Source organism: Arachis duranensis, chromosome 5 (genome assembly GCF_000817695.3).
Source record: "Arachis duranensis cultivar V14167 chromosome 5, aradu.V14167.gnm2.J7QH, whole genome shotgun sequence".
In the NCBI taxonomy this organism is placed as follows: domain Eukaryota; kingdom Viridiplantae; phylum Streptophyta; class Magnoliopsida; order Fabales; family Fabaceae; genus Arachis; species Arachis duranensis.
Window position 1 is genome coordinate 6,311,386 of NC_029776.3, and position 22,104 is coordinate 6,333,489.

A 22,104-nucleotide genomic window follows, 5' to 3' on the forward strand; every position below is an offset into this window, starting at 1 on the left:
GTCCTCTCTTAATTTTGGCAAAGTTGAGTGGACGTTCCCACCTATCAATTTTCATGTCTGATTCCATTGACGATCCCACCTATCAATTTCTATGTTTGATTCCAATCCTATGCTCCAATAATGCTACAAATATCACGATGGTGCTGAAGCATGTCTCTAACTTGAACGGGTGGCTAACCATGCCTCAAACTTAGCCTATGACTCTTTTGTGGAATCCTTTTTCAAATAGGCAAAGAAATGGAAGAAGGATAACACCATTTTTTCGTTAAAAACATTGTAGTTTGGCTTCTTCTAGTGATATCCTTCTCAAAGAGAGTGAGTCCTCTTTACAAAAAAAGTTATTTTATTATTCTTAGATTTTGATGTGATATACGTTTTCAAAAAATAACCTTTTTATCTAAATTTTTTACTCCTAGATTGTTTGAAGTATTCAAATAACACTCATTCTTAAATATATATAAATATATAGTATATTTTTCCGTCTTCAATTTTTTAAATGGAAACAAAATCTTCTTTGAGAGAAGGACAAATAGAATCTTTATCTTTTGACTCATGGACATTTAAATCCTTAAAAATTTGAGAATATATTTTAGTAATTGACTTTTTCAAAATTTGAACATATCGATTCCTAAGTCTAATTTGTCTTATTTTAAACAATTTTCTACATTTATCCTTTTTTTTAATTCTTACGAAATACCAAAACAAAAAAAAATCATATGGCTCCTCTAGTTGTTTACATTTTTTTACTGTGTTCCTGCTTCTGTAGTTTCTCACCAACCACGGTAAGACATCACCACCACCAACTACCAACTTACCAAGTAGTGATTTCAAGAACGGGTTCTTATGACATTACTAGGAGTCTAGGATCCAGACAACACAGCAAAACAAGATAAAAGTACAACACAGAATCACGCAAATATACAACAAACGGACAAACGGTGCACTTTGGTGGCGCCCACCACTGTCACTGCTCCCGTAAAATCCATCAATTTTGCCATAGGGTTATCGAAATTGAGACTGGATGGCAGAAATTAGGGTTATCGAATATAAATATTAAATACTAACAGTAAATATCAATGGAAAACTAAGGGATACATGGAGAAGACCTGTTACATATAGATTATTATTATTATTATTATTATTATTATTATTATTATTATCTAGTAAGTGCAGGAAAAGAAAGTGGGCTAATTTGAAGTAATTTTTACTACAGTTATTCCGCTTGTATTTAGTAGAAGATTCTTCATATAATACTTAACAATTGCGAGACAGGTTGATCATTTTCCTTCGCCTTTCGGGAATAGCATCGATTCAACACACTGAAAATCCACGCCTCACAAACCTGTCAGTGAGTTGGGAATACTGTTATTAAAAAATATTACAACAATACCCTATTAATTTTTATGGAAATTGATATGTAATTATCTTCGTATAAAAAAATAATTAAATATTATTAAATAATTTAATATATTTAATTAAATTATTATCTAATATTTTTTAATTATTAATTTTATATAAAATAATTACATATGATTTTTTACAATTAATTTTGAACCTAATAAATTTATGTAGTATTTATATTTATGAATTCAATTTTTATGAATTATCAAAATAAATATTTCTGTACTACTGTTTAATATTTTTTGTTAACTATTTTTTAATTTTTAAATTTATTAAAATATTAATGTATTTAGACAAAGTAAATAGATTAGAGTCCGTTTGGGAAGTAGCAGAAGCTATTTTTTTTTTACTTTTGAATTATGAAAAATCACCACTGTCTGTTTGACACCATTTTAAAAAAAAATTTTTAACTTCCTAAAAAATTAATTTGCAGTTTTTTGAAGAAGTGAAAATATATGACTTCTTAAGTCATTCTACCACTTACTTTAAAAAAAATTAATTTCAAAACAAGATCTGCTAGAAGTACTGGACTTCCACCATAATTCCACCATCATTCTCACGCAATGTTCCAAGTATCACCATTTTCACGTAATGATTCATCTGATGAAAGTATCCACCACCATTTTCAGACGCATTTGAACAAATATATTCCTTCTAAGTATTTTTTTATCATTTTATCACTCTATTTTTTATTATTAAATTTGTATTTAACTGTGGTATGAAATTTCAGTTTTCAATTTTAATTTTATTTTTTTATATGTGATTTTATAGCTTGCTATTATTTTCATAGCTAATTATAGGAAGTTCCTGACCTCAATAAAGAAGAAGAGAGTTCTAATAGGAGTAAAAAAAAATAGAAAACAACAACAAAATATACATTGACACACATTTTATATTTATTTTTTATTTTTACCTACCATATCATACACAATATTAGTGATTTGGTTATGTAAAATTAACATTTAATATTAGAACGTATTTGTTATTATCGTTATTTTAATATTCATTCTCTTCTTTAAAAAAATTATTTTTTGAGTTATTTATCCAAACCTACAACTTTAAAATAAGTACTTTCATAACTAAAAATACAAATACAAAATAACTTATTTATAAGCTGCTGTTAATAAAAGTCACTATGTTTTAAGTTCTTTTTCCAAAAGAACTTATTTAAGTTATTTACCCAAATTGGGCCTAAATACATTAATTTTTAATAAATTTTGATTTTTGTTTTAGAAAGAAGAGGTAAAATACTATATGACAAAAGAATATATTTTTTTTGAATGTCGCTATAGAGCCAATGGAGTATTTGTACAATGTGTATAACGAGTTATTTATTTATTTCAATATGAGTTAAAAAATGAACATTCATGATAAAATACTACTAATTTCTCAAACATAATACACTCATACTATTTAGAATAACCATTCGGATACCGGAAATAATAAATATCCTACTAAATCGAATATTCCTAAACCCCTATTGTACACATTGTACAAATACTCCTTTGGCTCCCTATACTTTCTCTTATTTTTTATTTATGTTGCTCTATTTATTTTTTATGTTATATCATATATGTATTGAACAACTCTGTTCTTCTTATTATTGATTTAAAATTACTATGTTCATATAAAAAATTAATTATGATATATTTGTAATTTTGTATATAAATATTTATATATTTTATATGGTGAATGCTATCCAACCCCTCTAAAATAACATGTAAGTTACCCTTCATTATGTGTCACATTGTAATTGGTCCTTATCTTAACCATAGTTAGGTTATTTTATAATTTATTATTCTTAAAATATCAAAACTCCACTCCCGTTAATTGAAGCACATTCCACTCCTCCATTTTTTGTTCATCACTTCATCACCTAGATTCGGTCCTTTCAAGCACCGTTGCGTTCGTGACAAGAAGCACCAACGTCATCGCCATCTACTGCCTTCCCACATAACCTCTATTTCTTTCTTTAGTGCATCATCCCTTAGTCACGTCGTTGAATTCCGTCCCCCATAACTTGTCCTTCTCAGTATAGTCAGCGCTTCTTTTTGTCATGTATCACTGCTTATCCATATAATTAATGGTTAATTTTAGTTATTAAATTTTTTTATTAAAAAAATATATCTTTATTTAATTACGTGACGGAACATATATTTATATGTAAAATATAATATAATAAAATAAATCTATTCAAAGTATTTAAAAGTATAATTAAAATTATGAATATACAAATATAATAATAAAATTTGTACTCCAAACAAATAAACATATTTTTTTATCATACATATATTATTTAAAAAATAAATATATTATTAAAATTAATAACAGAAATTTAAAATAATAAAATTCAACTTTTTTACCGTATTTTTAATAGTATTTTTATTTTTTAATTTTTAATTTATTAGTACTTTATTATTTAATTAATAATTAAACAAATTATTTTTATGAAAAATTATTTTTTGTATTATCTTAAAGAAGAAATTAATATAACAGTTTAAAAAATAATTTAAAAATAATATTTTAATATTAAAATTTTTAAATACAAATATAAATTGTATAGATATTTAAGAGATAAATACGAAATACATGGCTAAAATAAATAAAATGGATAAAATGGGAGTACTAATGAGAAATAAAGAATTATTTTTGTCGGTTTTATTTATTTTAGACATGTATTTCATATTTATATATGAATAAGGGTAATGATGATATTGATGAATTGTGACTAAATGATCCACATGGCATATGCATTATATTATCTGAGACACGAGTTTCTCTTAGTAGATGTAGTGGCTTGCCACCACTTGCTTCATATTGAGACTCGATACTTTGTTGACCTTCCGTTTCGAGATGTGACCATGCACCTGAACTCTCCGGATTCACCTTAACCAGCGCCGACGTAGTTGTGATCTACTGCCCTCTCACGCAATCTTTTTTTCAGTGTATCATCCCTTAACGATGTTGTTGAATTTCCATCGCCCGTAACATCCCCGTTCTTTCCAGTATAGCCAGCGTTGACGTCATCGCAATCTCTTGTCCTCCCACTCGATCCCTCTTTCTGCCGTGGATCACTCTTTACCAACATAATTAATGGTTAGTTTGGTTATTAAATTTGTTTCATTAAAAAATATATCTTTATTTAATTACATGATGGAACATATATTCATATGTAAAATATAATATAAAAAAATTCTATTCAAAGTACTTAAAAGTATAATTAAAATCATGAACATATAAATATAATAATAAAATCTCTACTCTAAACAAGTAAACATATATTTTATCAGACATAAATTATTTAAAAAATAACTATAATATTAAATTAATAATACAAATCTAAAATGATAAAATCTAACTTTTTTATCGTATTTTTTATAGTATTTTTATTCTTTTAATTTTTAATTTATTAGTAATTTATTATTTAATAACCAAATTAACCATTAATTATGTGGGTAAGCAGTGATTCACGCGAAAAAGAGGCACTGACTATACTATACTGGGAAGAGAGATTGTGTAGGAGGGCATGGCGATGACGTTAGCGCTTCTTGTCACGAACGCGACAGTGCTTGGAAGGACCAAATCTAGGTGATGAAGTGATAAACAAAGAATGGAGGAGTGGAATGTACTTCAATGAATGGAAGTGGAGCTTTAATATTTTAAGAATAATAAATTATAAAATCACTCAACTATGATTAAGATAAGAACCAATTACAATGTGACACATAATGAAGGGTAATTTACATGTTATTTTAGAGGGGATTGGATAGTATTCACCATTTTATATAGATTGTTGGTATTTTTTAAAGCTTGCCATTTGTGGATTTTTTATTTTAATATGGAAGAGTGGAGAGAGTTTTACATTAATGTTGTAAAAAATAGAGTTTTACAGTGTTATGGGGGCGCTGCTCTGTGTAAGCACAATACGCAGAACACGTATTGTACTGACAATACGCAGATTGTGTATTTACAATACGCAGACTGTGTATTGTAATTTAATATTAAAATAATACAATACGCAGTCTGCGTATTGTAATTTAATATTAAAATAATACAATACGCAGTCTGTGTATTGTCTTTATAAATTAAAAAAACATTAATCTGACAATTCGCACTCTACGAATTCTATAGCCCCCATAATTTTGTAAAACACCATAATTTCCAATATTAAAGGATTACACTCATTTTTATCCAATATCCAAAAAAATTAATTAGTAATAGTATTTATATGTGAGGGCAATAAATACTAATTATTAACGTCTACATCGAATGCTAGCGTTTCGCCGCGTAAGTGGTGAATTGCCGGCGGCATCCCTGGTCCTATAAAAGGCCTCCTCGTAGCTACAAATCTCAGTTTTATATATAAAATTACATATACATGCATATCGCTCCTAAAATCACCGTTAAATAAACCATTCACCTAACACATACATATATCTATGGCTGCGGCTAGCAGTTCGAAACCACCCATCTCTGTTCGATTATGGCAGCCACCGGAAACATGGTCGTCATCAGTGTCACGTGTCCCCACGTGCTACCGCTTCTGGAATCCGGGTTCAACAACGGGCAGCAGGTTGGGGTTGGGGTACATGCTGGAGAAGAGGAAAAAGAAAGCAGAGTGGTTTGTGAGAGGGTGCGGTTGTGGAGAGGGAAGAAGAAGAGAGGAGAAAGAAGAAGAAGTAGGAGACGAACAGTTCGTGAAGGTTCTCCGTGAAGCACAGCCTTACATATCTGTTCATAGGGAGAGCGTCTTCGTTCTTGTCATCTCCGCAGAAATTGTTGATAGTCCATACTTGGACCCCATTCTCAAGGTACACACTACACTACACACTCTGTTTTTCATCATTTTATTCATTTAATTTCTCCAGGGTTTCTAATGAATATCTGGACTCTCTTCTTTCTTCCGCAAATTTAAATTTTAACCCAGAAATTTCAAGCTCCATTTTTTTGTGTGTGTGTATGTGTGTTTTTTTTTAAAAAAAAATTATGAAAGTAGAAGCCAGAATCGTGGGACTATTGGGACTTGGGAGTTGCGGAGCATATTTCGATAGGAACATAGCAGATACCAAATGGTTTGATGTAGGTGAGTAGTTGAAGTTCCTAAAATACATATTTTAAGGGAAAAAAATAATGAAGAACCAATTTGTTTGGAAAAACCTTATGCTTTTCCACTACCATTAAGAAAAATAAACAAGAAAAATAAATAAATAGATAAGAAGATTTGTTTGGTCTTACCATTATGGTGGTTACTGGAGTCCTGATGGGCAAAAAGGAATGATTTGATGAAGGGAGGGGGAACCGGGGAAGGTTGTTTTTTGTGGAGACCATTGGTAATGCCACCTAGGCAATGACTGTATTCGGATTATTCATTTGTATTGAATTGATGATTGATGAAGCCATGGGCCTCATCATCGATTCCTCATATAGTAACAGTCGCAGCGTATGATTTCTTCTTAATTTGATAGATGTCATACTGTTTCATACTTTTATTACTTTTAACTACTTTTAATTGTAGTAGTTTATACTTTATTATAATGCTTATACTAATATTTTAAGTTTAGGTTTACCACGTTTCTTTCTTTGTTTAAAACACACATTTTATAACAGTATTTGTGGGTTTTATAAATGTTACGTATATCATATCCTAATTTTGGCTTCGTGAGTTTTCGAAATTGTCGCGTATTTGTGTTTGTATTATAGCATTCGTGTTATGTGTATGGCTGGATTTCATAGTTCTAATAAAATTTTAGGCCAATTGTGCTTAATTTATTTTTTATAATAATTTTTAAAGCAAACACCAAAATGTTATCTTCATAAATTAAAACCAATTTCTTTCCCAGCCTTTTTTGTTTCTGACTCAGCTTACGCCGTTAAACTTTGCTCCACGGTGATGATAAAGATGAGGGAAGAAATCAGAATTGACTAATTGAGAGAGACAGGGAAACATGTGTCGCTCGTAGTTTCATGTTCTCATTAATATTTGTCTGTATGCGGGACGCACAAAACATTGTGAGTTGCAAGAATTCGTAGTAGAAGGGAACAAGGGTCTATTTGGATTTATTTTGAGTGTTTCTAACTTGTTATTTTACAAGAAAAAATGAAGAAATTTTAAAAAAAAAACAGCATTTGTTATTTTTTTATCATTAAAAGAAAAAGTGAAAAAGGGCTAAATTTTTTGAATACAGGAAGAAACCTTGGTGTTCTTTTATCATTATCTACAAAAAATAAACAGTGAAAAAGATGATAAATTGTGATCTGATTAATTTCTGAGATTCCTTAGAGTTTAAATATTTTTATTTATAAGAGAAAATCTCTTGGTCTCTTACCAAGTTTCTTCCTACTTTTTTAAGCTAAAAAAAGTAAAAAACCCAATAAGTCGTAGAAGAGGACTACAAAAAAAAGTCAAACACAAATTATTCGGAGAGAATGAGTACTATAATGGTTAAAATACCTTTTTATCCCCAGTTTTTATGATTATTACAGATTAACCCTTTCTTCGTTCACCGTTGTGTGTTCCAAACCAACGGTGGCTCTCAACCTGTTTCACCAACTGCAAAGTACAATTTGGTGTTTGAATCTCTTCAATGGCGGCTTCCTTGTACAACTCCACCTGCTGCATATCCCTACCAAACCCTACCAAACACACACGCTCTTTCTATCACCACTTCTCTTTCATTTCCCACCCACACACAAACCTCACAAATCCTCTCTCCTTGGTGGCCGGTAACCGAGAGAGAGGAATAACAATCTCACCGAAATGCCGTGTGCTCAAAGACGAAGGAGTGAATGGGAGTGCGGAGGACGAGAGCTACAACTATGAGGAGGACAAGCAATTCGTGCGGTGGTTCCGGGAAGCATGGCCTTACTTGTGGGCATATCGCGGTGGCACATTTGTTGTCATTATTTCCGGCGAAATCGTTGATAGTCCTTTCCTGGATCCCGTTATCAAGGCACGATGAGTTTTTCTGTGTGTGTGTTCTGGTGGTGTTAACTCATGCACATGAGATGTTTGTTTTTTTGCTGTCATCATGTTTGGGTCAATGAATTGAAGCTGGGCATCATTTAAACATTGTGTGTCTGTTTGCAGGATATAGCTTTTCTTCATCACCTTGGAATCCGGTTTGTTCTTGTACCAGGGACCCATGCTCAAATTGATCAGCTTTTGTATGAGAGAGGTTAGTCACAATATAGTTATTTGGTTAAAGCACATGTTATCTAAATGCACGCATAATAATCATGGGATACTGTGAAAATATATGTTACTTGCCAAAACCCTCTCTTGTTTTTTCCTCAATAAGCAAGCGAGGAGTGCTAGGTTGCCAGCACTTTTGTTAAATTCTGGCCAGCACTTAACCATCAAAAGAAAATTGGGTGATTCTACACCATTAGATGCAATCTCACACCATTAAAAACATCATTGATGGCTAAAAACCACAAAATCTGCTGGCCCCCTAGACTTTCTCTGAGCAAAATAGGTAAAAAAAAAGGTTGTTATTTTGAGCATGGTTCCACGGCTACTGAATACTGATCTTCTTGTGTTTGTAGGGAGTGAGCCTAAGTACGTTGGTAGGTATAGAATAACTGATGATGAATCTCTAGCTGCTGCAATGGAGGCGGCTGGGAAAATAAGGCTGCTGTTAGAAGCAAAGCTTTCACCTGGACCCGCCATCTGCAACATCCGCAGGCATGGTGACAATAGTCGTTGGCACGAAGTTGGTGTCAGTGTTGCCAGTGGTAACTTTCTTGCAGCCAAGGTTTGAATTTTGTGGCTTACTTTTCAAAGTAGCAATGATCATTTGAAATTGATCCTCTCTTTCTGTTATCACTATGTTAGAGAGTCTTTTTATTTTTGTATTTATTCCTTTTGGCAGAGAAGAGGGGTTGTCAATGGAATTGATTTTGGGGCAACCGGGGAAGTTAAAAAGGTAGATGCATCTCGCATGCGTGAGAGGCTTGATGGTGGTTGTGTAGTTATTTTAAGCAACTTGGGCTACTCCAGCTCTGGAGAAGTACTAAATTGCAAGTATGCTTTAGAGTTTCTGATGATTACTTTCTTCAACTGGCTTTTGACAATTGCATGCTAATATATATGCCGTCTTTATAACAGCTTTTTTTCTGGGTAATTTCTGGTTTTTCATGTTTTTTTGAGTATCAATCTTATGCTATATTATGCGTACTTGTTGCAGAGACTGATGCTCAATGTTTTATGCCTTTATTTTATACGTTCAACCAGACTTCTTTTATCAATATTGTGCAAAACATTTTTTTACGGTTATCTTTTAAGAATTGGACATAGGAATAGATCTGAACAAACGGGCTCATCAGAGTATAGAACTAAAAGAATTTGCAATAATCTGCTGCTTAGGAGAAAGAATAAGATATATTGTCATTCAGTTCATTAGTTGGTGAAATAGTTTGATTGGTAGTACCTCGTTACTTGAGATTTGTGAAAGAAAAAAATATTGATTATGTACCAATACATAGATTTTAGTGATGCCATTTCTTTTGGACTTCCACCGGTGCCAATGTGTTCTTCTTTCTTTTTGTTGGATTTGATCCGATCATCCTATAGAGAAAGAAAACATAAAGAGAAGTGGGTAACAGAATCCATGTGTAAATCACCTGCTTCTTTTTCTTGTATGAATATTAGAGCTGCTGGACTTATTATGTTGCCCTTTTATTCAATTAAGAGTCTGACAAATGCTTATATTTATTAACTTTTTTTTCTCTCTCTTTTATTGTCTATAGCACCTACGAAGTTGCAACAGCTTGTGCCTTGGCTATTGGAGCAGACAAGCTAATATGCATTATAGATGGTCCAATACTCGATGAGAGTGGACGCCTAATTCGTTTCTTGCCTGTTCAAGAAGCAGACATGTTAATTCGTAAACGGGCAGAGCAAAGTGAAATAGCTGCTAACTATGTGAAAGCTGTTGACGTTGAAGGTTTCAACTCTTTCGAGCATAGCAATATTAATGGGACAGCCCAATCTTCAACCAATGGCAAACCTTTTACTGGGTTGAATAATGCAACCTTTCATAATGGTGTTGGTTTTGACAATGGAAATGGTCTAGGGTTTGGGGAGCAAGGTTTTGCTATTGGAGGTCAAGAGCGACTTAGTCGAATGAATGGTTACCTGTCAGAATTGGCTGCTGCAGCTTTTGTTTGCAGAGTGAGTCCATAATGCACCTCTGTCTTTCTATATTGAGCACAGTAGTTGTGCTTATTTAAGTCTATACATTACATCTTGAGTAACCTAAGGTCTGAATGTTTTAGTTTATTTCAAGCATTGTTTGACACAAATGTTCATCTCTCCCTCTCTCTCCTAAAATCTACACTCTATATAGCCTTTGAATATTTGCAAAATGACTAATTTCTCAATATATGGGCTTAAGTGACTATTTCCAACATCGGACTGTTTCCAAGTATAATTTCTCTTGAAAGACATAATTTGGTGTTAACATCATATTTCTGAAACATTCTCTAAAAAATGTCATTATCTTAACGAGATATTTGATTTTACAATTGTTATTCATGAGCATTTGTGAGAACAAAAACATTTTCAAAATCCCGACAAGACCAACATACAGATGGTCTTCATCTGTTTCTTCTACCATACTGTCATGAAGAACCGTATAGCTTTTTATCTACAAATATTTCTATCATATAGTGGATAACTGGAATTTGAATTTCTTTGAGAAGTTTCTGGTTGAAATAATGGCTATGCTTTCAAATCTCATTTGATACATGTTTCAGACGTATGTTGCTTATAGTAGTGTCTGCCATTTTTCAGGGTGGTGTTCAAAGAGTTCACTTGTTGGATGGCACTATTGGTGGAGTTTTGTTGTTGGAATTGTTTAAAAGAGATGGCATGGGAACAATGGTAGCTAGGTAAGCAGTTTTTGCTGTTCTTTCCAGAAAACAGTTTGCTATGATTGTGAACTTTGTAGAATATTTGGTTACAGAAATGGACTTTCGGTTTTGGTGCTTTTAAATTCAATTATATCCTTGAGTTATATTTCAACTGTTATAGCCATGGTTCAAGAATAGTTGGCATACCAGTTGATTTCTTACTGCTGTCTGCATAGGGTCAAATCGGTAAGATAGAGGCTTTTTCTAATAACATGGTCAGCATAGGGTTTTAGGGTTTGTTGAGATTCTTGTTGTCCAAGGCAGTAAGGCTGTAAATATGTGGGCTGGATTTGAACTCCATCTGTCCACAATCTTATGCAACCATTGGCTATAAAAAAAGACTGAATGATTAATTAAAACAAGTTAAAAATTGACCTCATCAGTGTAAAGACTAGAGCACCTTGCTTGTTGTGTTTCGTAAGTTACAGACCATACCACTAGGAAAACATTACATGTTTGAAGTATATTTTCTTTTCATTTGTGTCTAAACCCAAAATTCAATGAATGCCAAATTCTGACATTCATGGAATTTCCTACATTCCTTGCAGTTGCAATATACTATCTGCATCAGCGCGGCAGATTATTCGTGATGTTTTACTTGAAAGACGTTTTTCATTTTCCTATCCGTCATTTACAATTTGCAGTGACCTATACGAAGGCACTCGGATGGCACAGATAACGGATCTTGCTGGAATAAAACAAATCATTCAGCCTTTGGAGGCATCTGGCATATTAGTGAAGCGGACTGATGAAGAGGTTTGCATAGTTGCACTTGTGCCATTTGTGGTGATCATAGTTTACATGGTCTAGTAGTAATTTTATATAAAATCTTCATTTTTACTATTTCCTGGTTCTAGCTACTAAAAGCGCTGGATTCCTTCGTTGTCGTTGAAAGAGAAGGTCAAATAATTGCTTGTGCTGCACTTTTTCCTTACTTTGAGGAGAAGTGTGGCGAGGTAGCAGCTATTGCAGTATCTCCTGATTGTCGAGGCCAAGGACAAGGAGACAAAGTGCTTGGTATGCTATTTCTTCTATGGTTGATGATTTAGCTTGAAGCTTGATAGATGACCATTCACTATATAAAGATCATATTTGATATTATAATAATAATAATAAACTTAAATTAGGACTACGACTATATATTATATATATTCATGATTATTTCACATTTGATGTTTGGCTGGAAACTCCATATTGATTGTATTATCAATATTAGTGATAGACTGATAGGTACAGGTAATTAACTCCTTCAGATACAATATTTTTATTAAGTACAAGTTTTAAACGTTTGTGTTAAGAAGATGCTTTTGAGCAACTGTTCTTAGTTGATGGTCGTTGATGGCAAAGTAGGAGTTGAGTACGTGTTGTTTGAGTTCTTTTCTTTGTTGTGTTGAATTCTTTCCTTAAAAAAAGAACTATGTATTTGATTATATGATGAAATACAATGCAGATTATATCGAGAAAAAAGCATCATCGCTTGGATTGAATAAGCTTTTCCTACTTACTACTCGGACGGCAGATTGGTAAGTACCTTCTCCAATAGAGTTCCTAAATTGATTATTGTGTATAGTAGTTGTTTTGGTTTATTGCTGTACTATTTTCATGGCACCCTTTCTAAATAACAGTATTCCCAACTTGCTGATAGGTTTGTGAGGCGTGGATTTTCAGAGTGTTCAATCGATGCTATTCCCGAAAGGCGAAGGAAAATGATCAATCTGTCTCGCAATTCCAAGTATTATATGAAGAAGCTTCTACCAAATACAAGCGGAATAACTGTAGGAAAAATTACTGCAAATTAGCCCACTTTCTTTTCCTGCAAGATGTTAGGCACTTACTAGATAATAATAATTAGTAATAATCTATATCGTATGGTAGATGGAAATTCAGTATATGTAACAGGTCTTCTCCATGTATCCCTTAGTTTTCCATTGATATTCACTGTTAGTATTTAATATTTAATTATTTATATTCAATAACCCTAATTTAGCCTTAAATCCCGTATTACCCAGAAGCCAGAATTCAACTAAACGCAATTAGTATCAGCCTTCCAGCGTGGTTTAGATTTGCTTACGTAAACGCATGCGGTTATTGGGTAAAACCGTTTCTAAGGTCGCAATCCAATTTGGAAGATGTTTTGATTCTTCGACCAAATATATTGTCCTACGTTTTCTCTCAGGATAAAGAAATTAAATCAATGCATATGTCATGACCAATGGTTCAATTAAATACAAAATTGGGCAAAAGTTGAAAGGATAGTGCAATTCGATTACCAAGATTAACTGATGAATATCACGAGCAAATATATAAAAACTAGAAGCATGGATGAATACGCTCCTTCTGCACGATTGATAATGTGTACTTGTAAACTTTGAATTTCGGAGACATTGACTGTGAACCCTAGCAATGGACGGATGGTATTCCAGTTCCAATATCAAATGATGTCAAGAGGAAGTTAATGGGGATCACTACGAATGACACAACAATCAGTTCCAGATTGCCGACATTAGTTCATTACAGCATCGAGGGAGGCAAATCAGAGAGGTAAGCTAAAGTAATGGAAGACCAGTCATTTATTTTTATAAGGAATTCATGTTTAAAATTTCTTTTCCAAGAAAATACGCGAGAGAGAAAACATCTTGCTTGACATGGGAGCTCGTTAACAGAGAACCCGTAAATAGTAACAGGACTAGGCACGAACAAGAGCCAATAAATTACTGCTCCGAATCAGGTTTGGTGGGTAGACCTTTCCACTTGAAATTGTCTGCATATGCTTTAACCTGCAAGCACCAGTGATCGTTAAAAGAGCTGTTTTATGTAGTGCACATGCATTTTCCAATAAATTTTACCACATTATAAATGAAAGACCTCTCCTAAAAAAGAAGCACCTCTTTCTACATTTTTTCTTCGAATTTTTGTAAGGAAAATCAACTTGTTTGCCTTAGGAAATATGTTATTTTTTAAAAATTATAATTTATAACTTACTTTTGGTAAACACTAAAAGGCTAAAAGGTACTGCGCTTAACAGGACTATTTTGAAGTTCTTCGCATATCAAACCCAACACATTCATTTACTAGTGCTGGTATGTTGAAGAAAACCAAGGAGAATAGTTGATGATAATCAGATAGTAAAATTAGCAGGAACCACCAACGTGACAAACACCAAGCACAAATAAAAGCAGTGAAAGGAACACTAAATGAAAATTGGTAGTCATAAACACAAATGGTCAAAGAACCTCAAACCTTCAACAATGGTGTGTGTGGCTTCTTGACCTGCATCAAGTACATAGATTTTGTTAATTACACTTTCTTTTGAAGGGAAAAAAGGAGCACAGCTCAAGGAATAACCGACGCATCAAATATTAAACAGGTGGATTTACCTGATTAGTAACACAATTCTTGAAATAACATAAATATCAAAAGATCTTATTCTAATGGAATCATATAAATGTATGCCATATATCAAATAACAAAATTACAATCATATGAAAAACAAGAGATACTAGTTCTTCTGACTTAAAAATTAAAATGCATTAGTAAGAATTTATGAATTAATATTTCATACACAATATGCTAGCGTATCTTGATAATCACATGTATAAACCATAACAAGTAACATCCTGAAGGCAAAACTCAGAAGCCAAAGATACAAAAGTCACCCAAAAATTGTATTTACACATACCACATACTCCCAGCCATGTCTCTCAGCAAATTCCTTGGCTGATTCTTCATTATCAAAATACAGGGCAGAATCGCCAACATGGGCATAGGGGTCTCCAGTTGATGTCCAGCCCATCAACGGATTCTCCCACCTATAAACACATTATTGATAATGACCGGTCTATGAGACATCATTAGTAATTAGGAAAGGACCATTGATTAATCAAGTGATAATAACGTTGGAAAGATTTATATTCAGCATCATATGGCAAGATTGGTAGTAATCCATCAAACTCAAAGTTAATCAATAACTAGTGTTATTCAAGGATGTCCAACAACATCAGTGAACTGAAATACGTTTCATATGAACATCTTTGCAAATTGCCATGGGGAAGGAAATGCCAACGACAACATAAGCTTTATCAGAAATTTGTGAAAATATTTGAAGGATATATATCTGATGAGTATTCAGAAATCAAAATCCAGGCTTGCTACCTGACAGACTATGTCGAAGGAAAGTTAAAGAAGAAAAATAAATATATGACCCACGTTTTGAAAAATAATAAATAATGAACAAGCAATGAGATAAAAAGAAAACGCACTTTTGGGTTGACAAAAAGTTAATCTTCCACCTTCCAACCTTCCCAGATCCTTGTTGAGTAGCAGTTCTAGCAGGAGAGTAAATTACAACCTGCACCACATTACAGCTATAAGGCATGTGACTAATTGAATTTCAGTTGCTTGCAAGAAACAGAGAGAGAAGGAATATCTATTGATGTTTCCATATTTTTAAAACTTTCAAGTTCGACATTCGCCTCACAAATATGGCCTCAAGCAAATTAAGCTAAAAGCCAATACACTATCATGCTAATACTATGCAAGTGAAAACGCCGCTATATCGCAAGCTAAAATTAAAATCTTTGTTCAACCTAGGATCATTTAATAGACAACCACCATCAATTACAATGGTTCGAACACAGTAAAAAAAATCTTCCAATTCAATGCGGTGATCCAATGACAGCTGAAATAAGGCACTTATGAACCTTGACGAGATAACCAAGAATCTCTAGGTTAAATCTGCATAGCATAAAACGGGGGAAGAAAGAAAAGAAAGAGGGTATTCATTCTGAAATTACCAAAGCTGCGATTATGCGTGGTACATGAATAATTGCACCCAATAAGATTAGGTTAAGAATGGAATAGAGAAGAATACCCTACGACGAAGGTGATCGTCGGGAATACCGGAAACCAATCCGATCTCGCCTGGTTTGGGCTTCTCCACCAACGCGTCGGAGGAGAATGGACGCAATGCGCCTCCCAAAACGGTGCGTAGGCCACGGCCATGGCTCGCCGCACGTTGCACAGAGTATGCCATTCTTCGGTGCTGTCTCCTCAGTTACTTCGATTTTTGTTTGATTCTCTGCGAAAAAGAGAGTTGCGAAATCAACACAAAATTCGCACCCGTGTGGGATTTACCGTTTGGCGTGAATTTACGTATTCTAGCCCTCCCACTTCTTCATATTTGAAGAATGGACCCTCCAATTTTGGGTATTTCCTGGTTCACCGCCTGGGGTAATGGAAGCTTCTCGAAACCAGGTTCTGTACCACTATGATTTATTAATTTAATCGAACTTTAAAAATTCAATCAAATTCATAAATAATATCGGGTGAAGACTCATGGGTGGATATTTATGAATAGTTGAGAATTTTTAGATAACTTAATAAATTTGATTAAATTATAATTTAATAATTTTTAATTATTAATTTTATATGAACAACAATTCTAAATTAGTTTTTATCATTAATTATTGTAGAAATTAATGCGGATATAACAAAGCTTCTATGAAAAAAAATAGAGGATTTGATTTAATAAGAACATATTATATGACTTATTTTATTATAAAAAATATTTAATTAATATAATGTCTGATTTTTTTAAAAAGATGTAAAATAATATATTTAAGAATTTATCTATTTTGTGTCTTATGAAATATATTAATATTATTAATTAAAAATATAAGAGAATAATTTTTTAATATATTTATTTTGTATTTATTTATTTGTTTATTAATTTTCTAATATTTATGAAGCTATTTTCTTGTACAATATATAAAAATAATAACTATTATAAAGTTATTTTATATACTAAAAAAGTTTTAAACTCGACCATTTATTTTAAACATTCTTTGATTCATTGAAGAATCAAGAATTATCACCCTGTCTTAAATGGATACATAATAATTAACATATTTAAAAATAATTTCTAATTTGTTCATATAAAAAAGGTATATAAATAAGGTATAATTTGGTTCACTTTCAAAATTCAAATCACTCTGAATAGTTAATACGATAAATATTTGTCAGTATTTTTTTGTTCTGCTTTCGCATTGGACTCCAATCCCATAATGGAATTTCACAAAGTGAAAAGGACTATTTGAGCAATTCCAAAAATATTGAGCTCCAAGTCTTTTTCTTGTTCTGGTTTTCGTTTATTCTTTTCCCTCTCTGAAAAGAACACACAAAATATAAAGGGTATTTCTTTTTTTTTCTGGTACATCTCGTTCTTCTCAACTTCGTCTTGAAACATTTGGTGTCAAATTCGATTCTTTGGACGTAAAAACATTCGATTTTTTCCCCAAATCTCACAAGCACCCGGTGATTCTCTCGTGCGTTGCACCTTAGTTCGCCGATTCTTCCTTCAATTTCGTCCCAATTTTTCTCAATTAAAGCTGTTACAATTAATGCTATTTTTCTTGCAAGGTCAGTGAACTTTATGCTAGTTACGTATCGGTGATTTACTGATTATTTTCCTCTTTTATATTTTTTTTTCTTGAAATTTTACTAAATGTGCACATATTTATGTGTTTATGCATGTTTGAGCTGAAGAGCATTTTTTTATGGTGGTTCTTCTTTTTCTTTTCTTGATACATCGTTGTCATTGTGCTTTTTTTAATTCAAACTGCCAAAATTGAACATTTATCTGCATAATGAATTTTAGAAATGAGAAGATAGCATCATGTGGTTTCAATTTGAGATGATACAGTATTCTTCTGATAATTCCACACTGATAATATGAGTTGTAATTGATTGTTTATCATCAAGGTTATCAATTGGCATGTAGTTATAACAATTTGTGTGTCCATATTTGTAGTTTTATGTTACCATTTTAAAGGCCTAATCTATTGAGTTATTTGAAGGATCATGTGCTTACTACTTGTCTTATAACGTTGTTTGTAGGTCCATAACTATCAGATTTTTCTTGTTTGAGGATGGACATGCTGAAAACAGCTGCACCCAATTTTGATTTCTTCCTTCAGAGTTAAAATCAAAGATTACACTTCTCGGAAAGTGCTGTTGAGTTCTTGTAATGGGTGCACCTAAGCAGAAATGGACTGCAGAAGAAGAAGCAGCGCTCAAAGCTGGAGTAGTCAAACATGGGGCTGGAAAATGGCGCACAATACTTACAGACCCAGAGTTTAGTGCCATTCTGCGCATGCGATCAAATGTAGATCTCAAGGTATATTATGTCAAGGGCCAAGCATGTTGTGGGAAGTGTTAAATAGGGAGTCTTATTATTATGTCTGATTTGAAAGGTGCACTTGTCAATGACCATTAGTCTATTGAATCATAAGAAATAATTTCAGTGTCATTTACTTTGCTAAAATTGTCTAATCTGAGGCATGCTCAGGTGTATTTTTATGAATGCTTTGAACTGTGAACAGGACAAATGGAGGAATATAAATGTGACAGCAATATGGGGATCCAGGCAGAAAGCAAAGCTTGCCCTAAAAAAGAACCTACCAATTCCCAAAATTGACTGTAACCACATGGCCATAAGTACTGTAGTTCAACGGGATGAAGTTGCTGATTATAAGCCTCTGGCAATTTCTGGTGGAGCATCACAATCTGCTAATTCAAAAGAACACATATCAAGGTTACAGAACTTCTTATTAAATTTCTCTGGCATTTACACTTAAAAGAAGATGATGCTTGGTTGCTTTGGATGTGATCTTGTTATTTAATTGCATATGGATAAACATATTATAATTGTAAAATAAGGTCCCTTGCAGATGATTAATTACTTCTAAAATTTCATAAGTAATGTGCTGGTATACTAAGAATTTAAATGGATAAAAAGAAGACCAAGTTGCAAGCAGTTGCTGCTATTTTCATTTAGCTGGGTATCCAATACTTTGATTCATCATTACTTTATTGAATTTTATGTCATCTCTTATTTAAGCATGGCAACGATAAATTATATGATTTAATTGTCAGATGTTCCAATTGCAATTTGACATAGCTGGTTAATCTTTATATTCTGATGATAACCACTGATTATGTTTGTGGTGATTTTGCTAAAATGTTGAAAGTGCTGAAACATAATGTAATGTGATATACTTTTTAATGACAGCAGCAATATGCATTTTGACAGTGGCAGGTTGGATACTCTCATACTAGAGTCCATTATCAAGTTAAAAGAGCCAAAAGGTTCTGACCGGGCTGCCATTGCTGCTTACATAGAGGTATAATTGTACTTCCATTTATCATTGTAGAATCTAAACTTTTCAAGAAACATGTGGCTTCAAAATGTTAGTGCTTGTGAACTTGAACACCACAAAGTTAACCTAATTGCTGATTTAGTAGACCTTTCTTTTTCAAATTATTTTCTCATGAATTGGTTTACATCTAGAAGTATACCATATTTTATTCTCGTTTATTCCACTTCAATCAAATAATATCCCTTCAAATTTTTTCATTTTATATCAAATGATATATTATCAATATGTAATAGATATGTACGCGCATACCAATATGCTTTGGTGATGAGTTTCTAAAATTCCATGTTTGGTGATGTTTCTCTGATAGTTCCATAATATATTGTTATTAATTACCTGCAGCTCCTAAATTCCTGTCTGCTGAGTTTCTCCCAACCTTTTTCTTTTCCATTAAAACATTTGATTGCTAAGCCTTAACGAGCTGTTAATTTGGTAATCTATAACCTTTATGGTTCCCAAAGTTTAGTTAACCAATCATAATATACTATTTATTGTTTTTTCTTGTCTGTACCATTTCATTCAAAAGTAATTCTGGAAATTTTCGCATCTTAGGATCAATACTCATGTCCTCCAAACCTCAGAAAGTTACTGTCAGCAAAACTGAAGCATATGGTAGCAAGTGGCAAGTTAATGAAGGTAACTTCACTCTTAGTTCATGTAGTAGCTAGGTGCATTGAGCTTGGCATTGGAACAAAGGTGGCCAAGAAGCAGCATCCCTGCTTGTGCAGACCTTTGTAATAACAAATAAGGCAGTATTAATCTGTGATTCTTGGATCATTTACTTGACCATGTTATGCTAATAACATGTTTTTTGTTAATGCAATTAATAACTAAGAATAATTTGTCACAGAGAAATTAATTCATTATATGTACAGATGCAAGCAGAGACATATTCTCTTGTGACAGTTGAGCTACATAGTGAAAATTCTATTTCAGTTCATATTTCTTATTTAATAAACCAATATTTTGTAAGATGAATAATGGGCATGTAATTAAAATACTTGATCAGTTGGAATAGACTACCTTGGACATCCTTTGTTAAAGTATCTATTAAAGCTCAACGGAAAATTTTACTTTATAGATCAGAGCCTACGTTGTATGAGACTGAATGTTGACAGTAAAAATTAACCAGACAATATGATTAATATTGTTGAATGAGAATATTACAATAAATGAGTGATCACACAAAATAAGATATAATTAGAAATGAATACAGTAGAAAGTTGAAGTTGCACTTATTGTTGGTTTAGTCATGTGATGAGAAGACCTGTCGAAGCTCCAATTAGGATACTAGATCTAATGGAAGGTAACTCAGTAGGTAGGGTAATGGAAGATGAAGAAAATTCATTGATGATACTATTAAATTGTACTTAAATTTTAATGTCTTTATAGATATGATTGATGGTAGGATGCAATGGGATTTTGATCCATGTAGCCAACCCCACTTTGTGGGAAAAGAATTGTTGTATCAGATCCTGAATATAGTATGATCACAGGTAAAGCATAAGTACAGAATTACAGGAAATTCAACAATCTCTGAGAAGAGAAGAGGCTCTTCCTTGTTACTTTTGGAAGGAAGGCCAAAAGATTCCCCCAAATCAGAGAAGACTGATGTCAGCCTCCTTTCAAAATCCCAAATTGATGCAGAGCTATCAAAAATGAAAGGTGTGACAGCTCAAGAGGCAGCGGCTGCAGCTGCAAAAGCAGTTGCAGAAGCTGAAGTTGCCATTGCTGAGGCTGAGGCAGCAGCTAGGGAGGCAGAAGCTGCAGAAGCGGAAGCAGAGGCTGCACGGGTATTTGCAAAAGCAGCAATGAAAGCACTAAAATGCAAAGCGCTTCATATCTGGTATCTCTCTTTCCAATAATTGATGTCAGCAACTGTGATGTTTGTTGATTACTTTGTTGGACTATAAGCAAATCTCTAGTCTGCTGCTTTTTTCCCGCAGAATAACATGGGTCTAAGTCTTTGATAAAATTCTTTTCAACTCTGGAATGAAACTCGACACACCCTCACTTGTCTCATTGATATACTCAACACTGTTCACCGTGTAACTGCATGCCAAACTCATTCTCTTGTAAAAAGACACAAGTTTTGCTGATTAATGCTAATGAAGGGTTGTCACAAGATCAAATTAGTGTCATGTTGTTCTGATGCCTCCATTAATTGGCTTGTGTTAGTCCTTTTAGCTAACCAGATTTTATATTTGCCAATGTATGCAGATGGTGATAACTCCGACATGGTTGAAATGAGCAGTATATTGGCTTGAAATCATGGTTACAGCTTCCTGCATGTATCTAATTCCTCCTGTACACAAGTTTATTGTTTATTATAATTATTATTTTCCCTGGATAATGATTAATGAGGGTAGGTACAGAGGGAGGAATGCGATAAAATGGTAGTTATTGAGTGTATGTGTAAGGCCATGATTGACATCTTCATATGGTAAATGAAAGAATACATGTTTTACAGTTTTACTAGTATAATTCCAGTGACATACTTACGCGGATCCTTGTTGTAAGTTGTTGCTACATTTGATTATTATGTTCACATATTTGTTAGGTTAGTCAAAATTATACA

General features: G+C 33.0%; 3 protein-coding genes across 8 annotated transcripts; 2 read left to right on the forward strand and 1 right to left on the reverse strand.

The window, feature by feature from the left end:
• Positions 1-5,703: 5,703 nt before the first annotated feature.
• On the forward strand, positions 5,704-13,484 carry LOC107487646 (probable amino-acid acetyltransferase NAGS2, chloroplastic). 4 transcript variants are annotated; one of them, XM_016108318.3, is made up of 10 exons: positions 5,704-6,212; positions 8,489-8,576; positions 8,947-9,155; positions 9,273-9,424; positions 10,150-10,573; positions 11,195-11,292; positions 11,862-12,069; positions 12,171-12,330; positions 12,764-12,836; positions 12,959-13,484. In XM_016108318.3, the coding sequence occupies exons 1-10, from the start codon at positions 5,841-5,843 to the stop codon at positions 13,110-13,112; spliced, it is 1,938 nt and encodes a 645-aa protein (XP_015963804.1). In that variant the 5' UTR covers positions 5,704-5,840; the 3' UTR covers positions 13,113-13,484. The 4 variants fall into 4 exon arrangements, with proteins under 4 accessions (XP_015963804.1, XP_015963806.1, XP_015963805.1 ...); XM_016108320.3 differs by having other exon boundaries at positions 5,707-6,212; positions 11,958-12,069; positions 12,959-13,480; XM_016108319.3 differs by lacking the exon at positions 5,704-6,212 and adding an exon at positions 7,821-8,351 and having other exon boundaries at positions 12,959-13,477.
• A 213-nt stretch (positions 13,485-13,697) lies between these two features.
• On the reverse strand, positions 13,698-16,469 carry LOC107487647 (NADH dehydrogenase [ubiquinone] iron-sulfur protein 4, mitochondrial). Its single transcript, XM_016108323.3, has 5 exons — positions 16,184-16,469; positions 15,573-15,661; positions 14,993-15,122; positions 14,554-14,583; positions 13,698-14,090 (listed from the first exon to the last, which is right to left on the reverse strand). The coding sequence occupies exons 1-5, from the start codon at positions 16,343-16,345 to the stop codon at positions 14,025-14,027; spliced, it is 477 nt and encodes a 158-aa protein (XP_015963809.1). The 5' UTR covers positions 16,346-16,469; the 3' UTR covers positions 13,698-14,024.
• Positions 16,470-17,462: 993 nt separating this feature from the next.
• On the forward strand, positions 17,463-22,010 carry LOC107487648 (telomere repeat-binding factor 2). Of its 3 annotated transcripts, none has more exons than XM_016108324.3 (7): positions 17,463-17,730; positions 18,208-18,487; positions 18,693-18,904; positions 19,382-19,493; positions 20,079-20,162; positions 21,023-21,372; positions 21,747-22,010. In XM_016108324.3, coding segments are annotated over exons 2-7 (909 nt in total). In that variant the 5' UTR covers positions 17,463-17,730; positions 18,208-18,337; the 3' UTR covers positions 21,748-22,010. The 3 variants fall into 3 exon arrangements, with proteins under 3 accessions (XP_015963810.1, XP_015963811.1, XP_015963812.1); XM_016108325.3 differs by having other exon boundaries at positions 17,464-17,730; positions 19,385-19,493; XM_016108326.3 differs by having other exon boundaries at positions 17,464-17,730; positions 19,403-19,493.
• Positions 22,011-22,104: the final 94 nt, after the last annotated feature.

What these genes read in the sequence shown, in the direction of transcription:
- LOC107487646 (XM_016108318.3), top strand. Translation starts at nt 5,841, where the DNA reads ATGGCTGCGGCTAGCAGTTCGAAACCACCCATCTCTGTTCGATTATGG. An exon ending in GGAGAAGTACTAAATTGCAA is followed by an intron (nt 9,425 to 10,149) that starts GTATGCTTTAGA and finishes TATTGTCTATAG; the next exon opens with CACCTACGAAGTTGCAACAG. An exon ending in ATGGGAACAATGGTAGCTAG is followed by an intron (nt 11,293 to 11,861) that starts GTAAGCAGTTTT and finishes CATTCCTTGCAG; the next exon opens with TTGCAATATACTATCTGCAT.
- LOC107487647 (XM_016108323.3), bottom strand. Translation starts at nt 16,345, where the DNA reads ATGGCATACTCTGTGCAACGTGCGGCGAGCCATGGCCGTGGCCTACGC. An exon ending in AACTTTTTGTCAACCCAAAA is followed by an intron (nt 15,123 to 15,572) that starts GTGCGTTTTCTT and finishes ATGTGTTTATAG; the next exon opens with GTGGGAGAATCCGTTGATGG. An exon ending in CACACACACCATTGTTGAAG is followed by an intron (nt 14,091 to 14,553) that starts GTTTGAGGTTCT and finishes TGGTGCTTGCAG; the next exon opens with GTTAAAGCATATGCAGACAA.
- LOC107487648 (XM_016108324.3), top strand. Translation starts at nt 18,338, where the DNA reads ATGGGTGCACCTAAGCAGAAATGGACTGCAGAAGAAGAAGCAGCGCTC. An exon ending in TCAAAAGAACACATATCAAG is followed by an intron (nt 18,905 to 19,381) that starts GTTACAGAACTT and finishes TTTTAATGACAG; the next exon opens with CAGCAATATGCATTTTGACA. An exon ending in CAAGTGGCAAGTTAATGAAG is followed by an intron (nt 20,163 to 21,022) that starts GTAACTTCACTC and finishes GTATGATCACAG; the next exon opens with GTAAAGCATAAGTACAGAAT.